General features: G+C 35.9%; 1 protein-coding gene across 9 annotated transcripts in view; it reads right to left on the bottom strand.

Annotated features, from left to right (window-relative positions):
• The window catches only part of EXOC6 (exocyst complex component 6), a 304,230-nt gene that overhangs the window by 98,059 nt on the left and 193,978 nt on the right, over positions 1-12,193 (bottom strand). For all 9 annotated transcript variants that reach the window (XM_073019177.1, XM_073019178.1, XM_007963577.3 and 6 more), the window contains 3 exons: positions 11,218-11,327; positions 8,839-8,950; positions 7,873-8,007 (listed from right to left, as the gene is read on the bottom strand). In XM_073019177.1, the coding sequence (XP_072875278.1) occupies positions 7,873-8,007; positions 8,839-8,950; positions 11,218-11,327 (357 nt within the window). The remainder of the gene's footprint in view (positions 1-7,872; positions 8,008-8,838; positions 8,951-11,217; positions 11,328-12,193) is intronic.

The following is a 12,193-nucleotide window of genomic DNA, read 5'->3' as shown; positions in this document are numbered from 1 at the left end:
ACATTTTCCCCCAGAATATACATTCAAAACACATGTAAACCAAACATTATTTTAAAACAAAAATAAGCATCCTTATTAACATAAGATGAATAAATATGATTTTATATTCATCTTCTGGGTCATTGTCTGAATGTCTGAATATAACTTCAGCTTTCCGCCTTCTGTGCGCTGGTTTATACCAATTCTTCCTTCTCCTCATCTCTGCTGATTAAAATCTTACCCATACTCCAAACTGATACAAATACTTAAATGCCTTCAGGGTCCAGGCAGGTAACAAGAATGAGTATGGCAGGCAGGGTATTTACAGTAGGCAGGATCATTATAGAGTTTAAGTCTCATCTAACAGTATGCAAATTCAAAACATTTAGAAAAACCACAAAACCAAATCAAACATGTCTACAGGACCAAATTCATCTGCTATTACATACTGTTGTTATTTGTAGTTATCTGCTTTTCTAGATTAAAAGAATCCTAGTGGTCAAGAACCATTCCACATCTTCCCCTCAGCAATCAGCACAGTACCACAGAAATACATTTTGGGGCCTGACAGTGGCTCACACTTGTAATCCCAGCACTTTGGGAGGCTGAAGCAAGAGGATTGCTTGAGTCCAGGAGTTCGAGACCAGCCTGGGCAATACAGTGAGACCCGGTCTCTACAAAACATTTTTTTTTTAATCAGCCAGGGTGGTAGCATGGGCCTGTAGTCCTAGCTATTTGGGAGGCTGAGGTGGGAGGATTGCTTAAGCCCAGGAAGTTGAGGCTGCAGTGAGCCATGGTCAAGTCACTGCACTCCAACCTGGATGACAGAGTGGGACCCTGTCTCCGGAAAAAAAAAAAAAAAAACAACCATATATATATATATATATATATATATATGTCTTTTTTAACATTTTTACATTACATTATATATACATTTTTGCTCAATAAACATCATTTAACATACACCCCCAAGTGAAAAATGACACTCAGTTTAGACAGAACCATCTAAGGAATGACTGCTTTATTTACAGGACTATCTTTTGGGACACAATTAAAGCCTTACTTTAGACAAGACAAAATATTTCATTTCTTGTTCTTTATCAAAGTAGCCTAGCCTAGAATAATCTAAATCTCTCATAGAGCCACCTGCTAATTACCTCACTTGTAGAAGGATATATGGGTTTTGAGCTATACTCAGTGTCTGGAATAATTCAAAATCCAGTCTTTGGATTATCTGAGATTGTCACAGGTCACTGTAAACTAAATACTTCTCTAATTCTCCAATTACCTAAGTTACCTTCTTTTCCTTTTTAAAAAGCGGGTGCTACATGTTTACCTTTCTATTTTTCAGGGGCTTTTGTACCTCAAAAGTGTTCACAAATAATGACTAATGGCTTTGTGGTAGCATCTGCCACTCCTTAAGTGGTTGTTTGTCATCAGGTTTGCAAATCATCTGATATAAATAGCTTTTTAAAGTAGTCCTCAACCATTTCTCTCCATACTCTATTTCTGCTTTCCATGATCTTTGTAAGTGGCATTTGCTATAATTAACTGATTACTGATGATATTTAAAAAAAAAAACAGAAAGCTGAGCACTCTTACCTATGAGGATTGAGGTCTCTACATTTTGTTGATCCTCCTCTTTTGTTTACAGAACTGAAAAAATGTTTTTATTTTTCCTGTTACCTTTCATGTTTTTGGCAAAGTAGCATGTCCCTTATTTACTTTTCTATTCTATTTACGAAGGGATCTAATTACTCATTCTATTCCATATATATTTGTTATTCAATCTGCTTTTGCTTTTGGTTGTTTTCTAACTTACATTTTAGGATTTTATATCATTCAAATGTATTAAATCAGCTGTAAGCAAAAAACTGCTTTATACAGTCCTCTGTAATGGGGGAAGACCAGAAAAGAAGAAGTTGGTGGTAAAGGATGACAAAAGAAATAAATGTCATATACACTGCCTTTTTTAAATGGCAATCAAATTGCATACACAATACAAGGAATTTTACAAAGGAACACTCCATCAATAAAAAAGCATATAAGTAATCAGAAGCTGACATACAATTAATCAGTCAAGGCGTAATTTTGCAAGTGCCTTCACAAAGCAATAAATCAACTTTACATATATAAAACAATATAACATTTTAATTAAAATGAAAAAATTTTAAACTGCCAATAATACCTCATTAGTTCTAAATGTTTATGCCAGTTTCTGAATTTGTATCTTCACAACTAAAAATTAAATAAACGTAAATTATATTTTACTCATACGGTAATATCTCAGAAAGAGGTCACGTATCCAGTCAATAACCAGTAAGAAAGCAAAAGAAAAGTTTCTAAATAGCCAAAAGTGATACAGTTCACACACAAATAAATAAGGTGTAGTAAATTCTATCATGGAATACCATATTGAATTCAAAATAAATAAACTATAGCTACATACAACACCACAAATGAAATACCCCAAGTCATGCTGAGTAAAAGAAGTCAGACACACAAAAAGAAGCACTCTGTGTGATTTCATTTAAATAGAACTCAGAAACAGGCAAAACTACTCTGTGCCGTTAAAAGTCAGTACTGAGAGGAAAAGAGATAGTGACAAAGGAGAGGAATGAGGAAGGCTTCTACAGTGCTAGTAATGCTTTATTTCTTCATCTCATAGTTACAAGTGTGTTCACCTTTCTTTTGCAATTTAAACAGACTATTTTTTAGAGTAGTTTTAGGTTAACAGTAAAACTGAACAGAAACTACAGAGATTTACTACATACCCCACATATTCCAAAGTCCACAGTGTACAATGGATTCACTCATAGTGTTTTACATTTTATGGGTTTTGATGCATGTATACACAATTATATACTTCTAGAGCAATAGTTTCACTGCCCTAAACATCCTCTGAGCTTCACTTATTTACCCCTCCACCACTCCCTCACCCCTGGCTACCATTAATTTTTTTATTGTCTCCATAGCTTTCTCTTTTCCAGAATGTCACATAGTTGCAATCATACAATATGTAGCCTTTTCAGATTGGCTCCTTTCACTTAATAATATGCATTTAAGTTTCATCCATATCAACGGCTAGATAGCCCATTTCCTTTTAGTACTTAATAATATTCCATGGTCCAGATATACCAGGGTTTATTTATACATTCACCTACTGAAGGACATTTTGGTTGCTTCCAAGTTTGGGCAATTATGAATAAAGCTGCTATAAACATCCATGTATAAGTTTTTGGGTGAACCTAAGTTTTCAACTCCTTGGAATAAATACCAAGAAGCACAACTGCTGCATCATATGGTAAGACTGTGTTTCACTTTATAAGAAGCTGCCAAACGGTCTTCCAAGGAGGCTGTAGCATTTTGCATTCCCACCAGCAATGAGTAAGAGTTTCTGTTGCTCCACATCTTTGTCAGTGTTTGATGCTGTCATTGTTCTGAATTTTGGCCACTCTAATAGGTGTGTAGTGGTATCTCACTGTTGTATTAATTTGCATTTCCCTTATGATATATATATGGAACATCATTTCATATGCTTATCTGGCATCTCTGTATCTTCTTTGCTGAGGTATATGTTAAGATCTTTGGCCCATTTTAAAATCAATAGTTCATTTTCTTCTTGTTGAGTTTTAAGAGTTATTTGCATATTTCGGACAAGAGTCCTTTACCAGATAAGTCTTTTGCAAATATTTTCTCCCAGTTCTGTGGCTTGTCTTCTCATTCTGTTCACACCGTCTTTCATAGAATAGAAGTCTAAATTTTTAACGAAGTTCAGTTTATCAATGATTTCTATCATGGATTGTTCCTTTGGGGAACAATCAAGACTAAAAAGTCATTGCCCCACCCAAGGTCATCTAGATTTTCTCCTATGTTATCTTCTAGGGGTTTTATCAATTCGCATTTTACATATAGATCTGTGAAACATTTTTGAGTCAGTTTTTGTGAAGGGTGTAAGGTCTGGTCTAGATTCATTTTTCTGCATGTGGATGTCCAGTTGTTCCAGCACTATTTGCTGAAAAAACTATCTTTGCTACATTTTATTACCTTTGCTCCTTTGTCAAAATTCAGTTGACTATATTTATGTGGGTCTATTTCTGGGGTCTTTAATCTGTTCCATTAATCTATTTGTCTGTTGTTTGTCCAATACCACATCTTATTCATTACTACAACTTTGTTTTGTTTTGTTTTGTTTTGTTTTTGAGACAGAGTTTCACTCTGTCGCCAGGCTGGAGTGCAGCGGTACGATCTCGGCTCACTGCAACCTCTGCCTCCCAGGTTCAAGCGATTCTCCTGCCTCGGCCTCCCGAGTAGCTGGGATTACATGTGCACACCACCACACCCAGCTAATTTTTGTATTTTTAGTAGAGACAGGGTTACACCATGTTGGCCAGGATGGTCTTGATCTCTCGACCTCATGATCTGCCCACCTCGGCCTCCCAAAGTGCTGGGATTACAGGTGTTAGCCACGGCACCTGGCCTCATTACTACAGCTGTATAGAAAGTCTTGAAGATGGGTAGTATCAGTCCTCCAACTTTGTTCTTCTTCAATACTCTGTTGGTTCTTCCGGGTCTTCTGTCTCCATACAAAGTTAAAGATCACTTTGTCAACATCCACAGAAAAACTTGCTGGGATATTAGCAGGGAATATATTAAATCTGTAGATCAAGTTGGGGAGAACTGACATGTACCATGTCCTTGCTCCATAGGAAGAGAATTTCAAGCCCTTAAAGACAATTTACTACTGTCACTTCAGCCACAATCCTGAAAAGCTTTGCTACATAGTCATTAGCAGACAAAAAGAAAAAAAAAAAGCAAGTTAGAAAAGAATCAGAAGTGCATTTCTTCTAGGCATTGACAGTTGCAATTACTGCCAGGACTCAAAAGAAAAGTCTTCAGAGTAGCGGGCTGAAAGAGCTCCTTGGAGTCAAGTTAAAGATCCCTGACGCCAAAGAGAAAGAACTGGACTATTTCTCTACCACACAAGTTAGAAAGGGAATAGTATTTCCATTGTTTTCGTCTATATTGATGCAAATTTTTCCAGGTAGGAGAAGTCTTATATTAGCTTTAAGTAGCTCTCTATTTGGGTCTGAGTTACTTTCAAAAAGCTGAGGTACTGCTTGAGGGTAGGAACTACTTAATGAACTTCTTTTATGTCACTTACAGAGTTAGCAAACAAGTTAACAAAACTGTCTATACACTATTTCATAACCTAAATATATATGACACAAGATCAGGCAGTTTGTGTGTGCATATGTAGTTTTTGGAAGGGAAGCAAATGGAGGTATAGGTATCATTAAGTGCTTGTTTCCAGAATCATTAAGCAATCAAATAGAAATGTGTTTTCTAGGGTCACTGAACTGAAAAAAAAATCAGGCTAATAGGCTAAATAATCCAATCAAATGTCTACAGTCAAGACTGTACTTCAATCGTTTCTGTGAAAGAGGCAACAGACTATTCACTGTGAATGGAAATTCCCCAGTGTCCCTCAGTAATTCACTTTAATATTGATTTAACAATCCTCCCTGTTGAAGTACTTCCCCTTATCACATTTTGAGACAAATTCCTCTTGAAACAGACCAAAAGATAGAACTGAAAAATACTTGACCTTCAAATATTAAGATGAAAACAGCTCTTGCTCACATATTAGAAAACAGAAAAGCATTTACTGAGTTCTGTGTGAAAACAAAACGAACAAATAAACAACAAAAAACAAAGATGCTTCGCTATTTACAGAGCAGAACTTGATTTCCAAGGAAATCCACCAAGGAGTATGCAATGATAGTTGTGGTTCCAACTCTGGAATGATGAACCACAGTTAACATTTCTAAACATTCTTTCCCAACAGGCAGATTTTGAGAAATACAGTTCCAAGATCCCCTAATCTAAGAGCATTGTGTTCCAGTATCTTTGGTTCTTTGGCTTATAATCGATAAGAAAATTACTCTAAGATCCCTAGAAACACAAGATGCTAAAGTAATTCATGTTTTAATCAGAGAGTACTGGGTAAGCATATTAAATGTAAAGTTAACAGTTAAATATGCCTACAATTCTAAGCCTGAGAAATCCCTTCTTGACAGAGTATGAGTAACACATGGATGTAAGGACAGAGAGAACAATGAAGAGAAAGTAGAAGCATTATGTAAAATCTAACATAAAAGCTAAGAATCAATTTGTCCTTGGATAAGTAAGTGACTAAAAACTTGTGGCGTCTCCTCCTATATTATCACACTTACCATACCATATTAAGTGTCTTTTATTTTTTTCCTCCTCTGAGCTTCTTGAGGGCAGGGATACATTTTTGTATTCTCAGAGTCTAAACAGAGTGCTCAGAGCATGATTTATATACAGTGAATGGTTCTGTGCTAAGTATCTTCTTTACTCCTCATAATCACATGAAGTAGGTACCGTACTGTTACTCTAATTTTATAGATAAAGAAACTTGGGATCACTTACATTAAAGAACTTGCCCAAGACCACAGAGCAATCTAACTTCAGAGTATATGAATTTAATCACTGTACTATATTATCTGAATAAATGAATGCCTGCTTTTTTAGGCTTCTAAGTTTTAATAACTAATTTTGTAAGTCTGCTGATTCAGATATCATTCTGCATTTGTGTCTTATGTATTGAAATGACTACATTAGCTCAAGAGGCACCAGAGGAGCATAATATTTGGGGGCCAAGCAGATAATTCTAGCATTCCAGGGTTGTTTGTGGACTTCACACTTTCAAAGTATGGTTAAATGTTAATATTAAATTAGTTATTTTTAAACACAAGAACATTCATTTTTTTGTGTTTTTTTTGAGATGGAGTCTCACTTTGTTGTCCAGGCTGGAGTGCAGTGGCGTGATGTCCGCTCAACGCAAGTTCCACCTCCCGGGTTCACGCCATTCTCCTGCCTCAGCCTCCTGAGTAGCTGGGACTACAGGTGCCCGCCACCATGCCCAGCTAATTTTTTGTATTTTTAGTAGAGATGGGCTTTCACCGTGTTAGCCAGGATGGTCTCAATCTCCTGCCCTTGTGATCCACCAGCCTCGGCCTCCCAAAGTGCTGGGATTACAGGCGTGAGCCACCACGCCCAGCCAGTACATTCATTTTTTAAAATGCAAGTTATTACAACAAAATCTTGGGGGTGATTGATAATATAACAAAAGTAGTTAAAGAGAATTCTTTTTAACAGGAAACTTTTAGAAAGAGCTATAAGGTTGAATTAGCAAGCCCATTTTACAGATAAGTGATCAGTACATGGTTTATCATTAGTTTAACAAAATATTCAATGCAAGGGGATTTATATACACTAGACTAAGCCAGTGTCTCATCTATGACTCCAAATCAATAAAATAATAAAATAGCTTATGAAATTATTTAATCTTGCATTCTATCTAAAACAACCGTTAATTAATCCTTAGTATATCCTGTATATTATTCAAACAGAAATCTTCCCATCCACAAAACAAGCAGGACTTCAATGACATGTAATAATACTTATTTTTCTTCAGATCAGAACCAATCAAGGATGGAAGACAAATCTATCCTTATTTAATTTGTCTTACATTTAAAATTTTCAAACATAAACACTCATATAGAATTAATTTTTAAACTGTGAAATATTAATTCAGTTAGACCTATTCAGCACTACTATAAATCATCAAAACATGAACAAAGCGTAATACATTGTAGAAAATAAGTATACTTTTCTCCATGTTAATAAGATGTTTATGGTGCCAAAAAGAAACTTACATTTATCTGTTCATTGTTGACAATGATTACCTCTATTCTTAATTTTTAGGAATATAGTAGATCTTGCATATAATAAGAACAGTCTTTAATTTCTTAACGTTTGTTTACAGTGACTGAAATGAAAACTTTTGGTCAAATTTTTACATACCTTAAAAGTAGAAAGTCCATAAAGTCTCGTAGTATGAACAGTTTCTTGAGAAATATTTGTAATGTTAGTTATAAAGTCCTCAAGATATTTACAAGCTTGTTCCAGGTGTGTTGTGTTTATGATGATTTGCACCAGCTAGAAAACACAAGATATATCCAGTAAAATACAGGTTACATGTATGTAAAATCACCTAATTTTTAAAAATAGGACTATTACTTCCAGCAACTGTACCATATCTACATAACTACAGCATTATAGGATACAACTATGTGATTTTAAAAGCCTGCTGCAAATACTGCTTATGAATTTTTATATGTATATATATACACACACACACATCAAGAATCTAATTGCCAGTTATTTTAAAATAACTTTTCATATTATGTTTCAAATCTTAAACATTTAGCAAGTAAAAAATTAGGATTTTGGCTTTTCCTGTAGTCTGGCAATCAGAAATCTAAACAGATGTTCTAACATCTTTATCAACTATTCCCTATATGAACCCTTTTCCCTCACTTTTTTTTTTTCTTCCAGAGACAGGGTCTTGCTCTCACCTAGGCTGTGTACTGCAGTGGTATGATTGTCACTTACTGCAGCCTCAACCTCCTGAGCTCAAGTCTTGAGTAGCTAGGAATACAGTTGCACAATACCACGCCTGGCTAATATTCTTCATTTTTTGTAGAGACAGGGTCTCACTATATTGCCCAGGCTGGTCTAAAACTCCTGACCTCAAGCAATCCTTCTGCCTTGGCCTCCCAAAACTCTCAAATTAGAGGCATGAGCCACTGTGCCTGGCATCCTCACATTTCTGGAATTTACACTGGTTATTTTCATTTTGAAAACAAATCTGCTTACATTAATACATTTAAAACAGGAAGCTAGTTTTACAGAATGATGTTCAGCAATAATTTAAAATAATTGTTTCATACAATGAAACATTTCACTATATGTGTCTTTTTAACCTACCTCTGTCAAACCTATATGAGGTTTTCTAATAAGGTTCAGTAAACAGCTACTCAAAGTTCTGGTCAGCAGCAGATTTGTTGATTTTCTAAGCATATCGTCTATTTCTGTTGAGCTAAACAGAAAGACTGATATTATTAAACTTTTTACAAACTTTAATAAAAAATAATGAATATGGTTAGTTAACATCCTAAATAATTTAACACAATTTACTAAAATAATTTTCCCCAAGTCATTAATTTGTATCTTTAAATAAACTACAATGACCCATATTTATTAAATCGCAAACTTCAATTTAACTTTGCAAAAGGGACATTTTCCATAAAGTAGAATATTCATATATGGCATAATTTAAATGTATCCAATTAACAACTACAGAAAAATCATGGAGGACTTGGTATAAGGAAATAAAACTATTCCTAAATTCCAACTCTGTCACGGGATAGTAACTTTGCCATTTTATTATTTTTATTATTGTTTTTGAGCCAGAGTCTCACTTTGTCACCCAGGCTGGAGTGCAGTGGTGCAAGTATAGCTCACTGTAGGCTCAAAGTCCTGGACTCAAGCGATTCTCATACTTCAACATTCTGAGTAGCTGGGCCTACATGTGCATGCCACCATGCCCAGCTAGTTTCAAATATTTTACAGAGACAGGGTTGCGCTATGTTGCCCAGGCTGGTCTTGAACTCCTGGACTCAAGTAATTCTCCCACCTTGGCCTTCCAAAGTGCTGGGATTACAGACGTGAGCCACCGCGCCCAGCCCCAAAAGACAGGCACTTTGAAAGAAACTTCATACACAACTACAGCTAAAAATTATTTTTAAAATACAAACTGACATGAGCTCTTTCTAGATATAATTAACAAATTTAATTTTTAATATAACTAAGTTATACATTTTCATCAAGATTTTTTAAGTCGTCAAAGAAATAAATTACCTTAAACTAATTTTAATATGATGTTTCTTAACATCCTAAGTATTACTAAGCTAGCACTAAAAAACAAATTCTTTTCTCCTAACCATTAGGCCTTCAATTTAAGTAAATAATGATTTCTTGGATACAGCCTCATTATCACAACAGTTAAACTGTCCTTAAACCACGGATTATCCATCTCGGCACTATTGACATTTTACGGTGGATAATACTTTGTTTTGGAGACTGTCTTGCACATTTGGATGTTTGGCAGCACCCCTGGCCTCTATCCACTAGTTCCAAGTAGCGCCTCTCCCCCGAACTGTAACAACCAAACATGTTTCTAGACATTGCCAAATTTGTGGGGAGGAGGTGGTGGCAGAACCAAAATTATCCCCAGTTGAGAACTACTGCCTTAGATATAAGCTAACATTTTTGTATCTTTTTACTTTTTATTAAAATACTACTTTTAAAAATCTGTGGGCCAGGCACAGTAGATTGTGCCTGTCATCTCAGCACTTTGAGAGGCCGAGGTGGGTGAATTGCTTGAGGCCAGAAGTTCGAAACCAGCCTGACCAACATGGCAAAACCTCATCTCCACTAAAAATACAAAAATTGGCCAGGTGTAGTGGCGTGAACCTGTGGTTCCAGCTACTTGGAAGGCCGAGGTGGGAGGATCACTTGAGCCCAGGAGGTCGAGGCTGCAGTGGGCCATAATTGTGCCACTTCATTCCAGCCTGGGCAACAGAGTGAGATCCTGTCTCAAAACAAAACAAAACAAAAACAAAAACAAACAAAAAGAACTACCATTCAACCCAGCAATCCCATTATTGGGGATATATGCAAAGGAAAATAAATCATTTTACCAAAAAGACACATGTACCCATATGTTCACTATAGCACTATTCACAATAGCAAAGACATAGAATCAACCTAGGTGTCTATGGCAGCACCCCTGGCCTCTACCCACTAGTTGCAAGTAGCGCCTCTCCATTGATAGCAATGTTGGATTGGATAAAGAAAATGTGGTATATAAACCCCATGGAACACTACACAGCCATAAAAAAGAGCAAAATCATGTCCTTTGCAGCAACATGAATGCAGCTGGAGGCTAATAGCCTAAGCAAACTAATGCAGAAACATAAAACCAAATACTGCATGTTTTCACTTATAAGTGGGAGCTAAACATTAGATACACATGCATGCAAAAATGGAAACAACAGATACTGGGGACTATAAGAAGGGGAGACAGGAGTTGAAAAACTACCTATTGAGTACTGTGCTCACTACCTGGGTGACAGGTTCAAGCATACCCTAAACCTCAGCATTCTACAATATGCCCTTGTAACAAACACGTACCCCATGAACCTAAAATAAAAGTTGAGGAAAAAAAAAGTTATGGTATAAAAATAAAGTATTAATGTTTCATAAAAGTTATGACAAAAATGCATTTGTGATTAGTAAACTTACCTCCGGTGTAGTGACTCTGAAAATTTAAGGCTGGCATAAATAAATTCTTTAACTTGAATGTAAATATGAGGCACTGACTGAGACATGGGGAATTTCTTTGGGAAAGATTGCTGTAGAAAAAGAAAGTTAATATTGTTTTTGAAATTTTAGAAAAAGACATGCTAATCACTAAAAATGTAATTAAATTGATTTCACACTTGAATAGCAAATACCTGCATCAAAAACCCTGTTATATTTCTATATTTTTGATATTTTATCAAATTATTTCTGAAGAAAATAATGTGGCAATTTACCCTTGTTTCTTAAATCATATTATCAGACTTCCAACAAGCAGAGAAAACACATACCAGTACCTCTGGTGTATTCTGACGATGAGTATTCTGTCTGTGGGTGATGCCTAGCTGTCTGCTTCTTTGTGTATTTATCATGCAAGAGTCAGGGTGGCCATGAAAATTACAGGCAAGCTTTCCAGCTCAGAGTAATTAAATAATTCTAAGACTCTCTTCACTTACCTTCAGTGAAGGCTTGATGCCACTTCAAGAAGTTACCGAGTTTATTCCATTACTCCTAGAATACCTTATAGCAGGTTTCTGACCTCTATGCCATTAAACACTGGTATGCAGCCAATGGCTTACAGGGTGCTTCCTGGCTAAACTACTTTATAAGTCATTATCCATTTGAAATTCTCAGTCTCTAAAAGGTAAACTCCTTCCAAGATTGTTACCAAAAAAACCCTCTTTTCTATTTCATTAAGTCTAATATACCCTTCTATCTTCACCTTCATTGCAACCTTGTTATACTGGTGAAAGTACCGTCACCAAGACCACCAGTGATCTCACAGTTGTTCAATCCAGTGGTTTCTTCAGCTCTCATGTTACCTGACTTTTTTGAAGAATCTGACACAGTTGACCCACTCCTACTTCATAAATGATCTCTCCTTCCTTGGACTCCTGCCCACACTGGTTTTCCTCCTTTT

Source organism: Chlorocebus sabaeus, chromosome 9 (assembly GCF_047675955.1).
Source record: "Chlorocebus sabaeus isolate Y175 chromosome 9, mChlSab1.0.hap1, whole genome shotgun sequence".
Taxonomy (NCBI): Eukaryota; Metazoa; Chordata; class Mammalia; order Primates; family Cercopithecidae; genus Chlorocebus; species Chlorocebus sabaeus.
The sequence above is the reverse complement of the archived record's forward strand: the minus strand, read 5'-3'. Positions and strand labels throughout refer to the sequence as shown.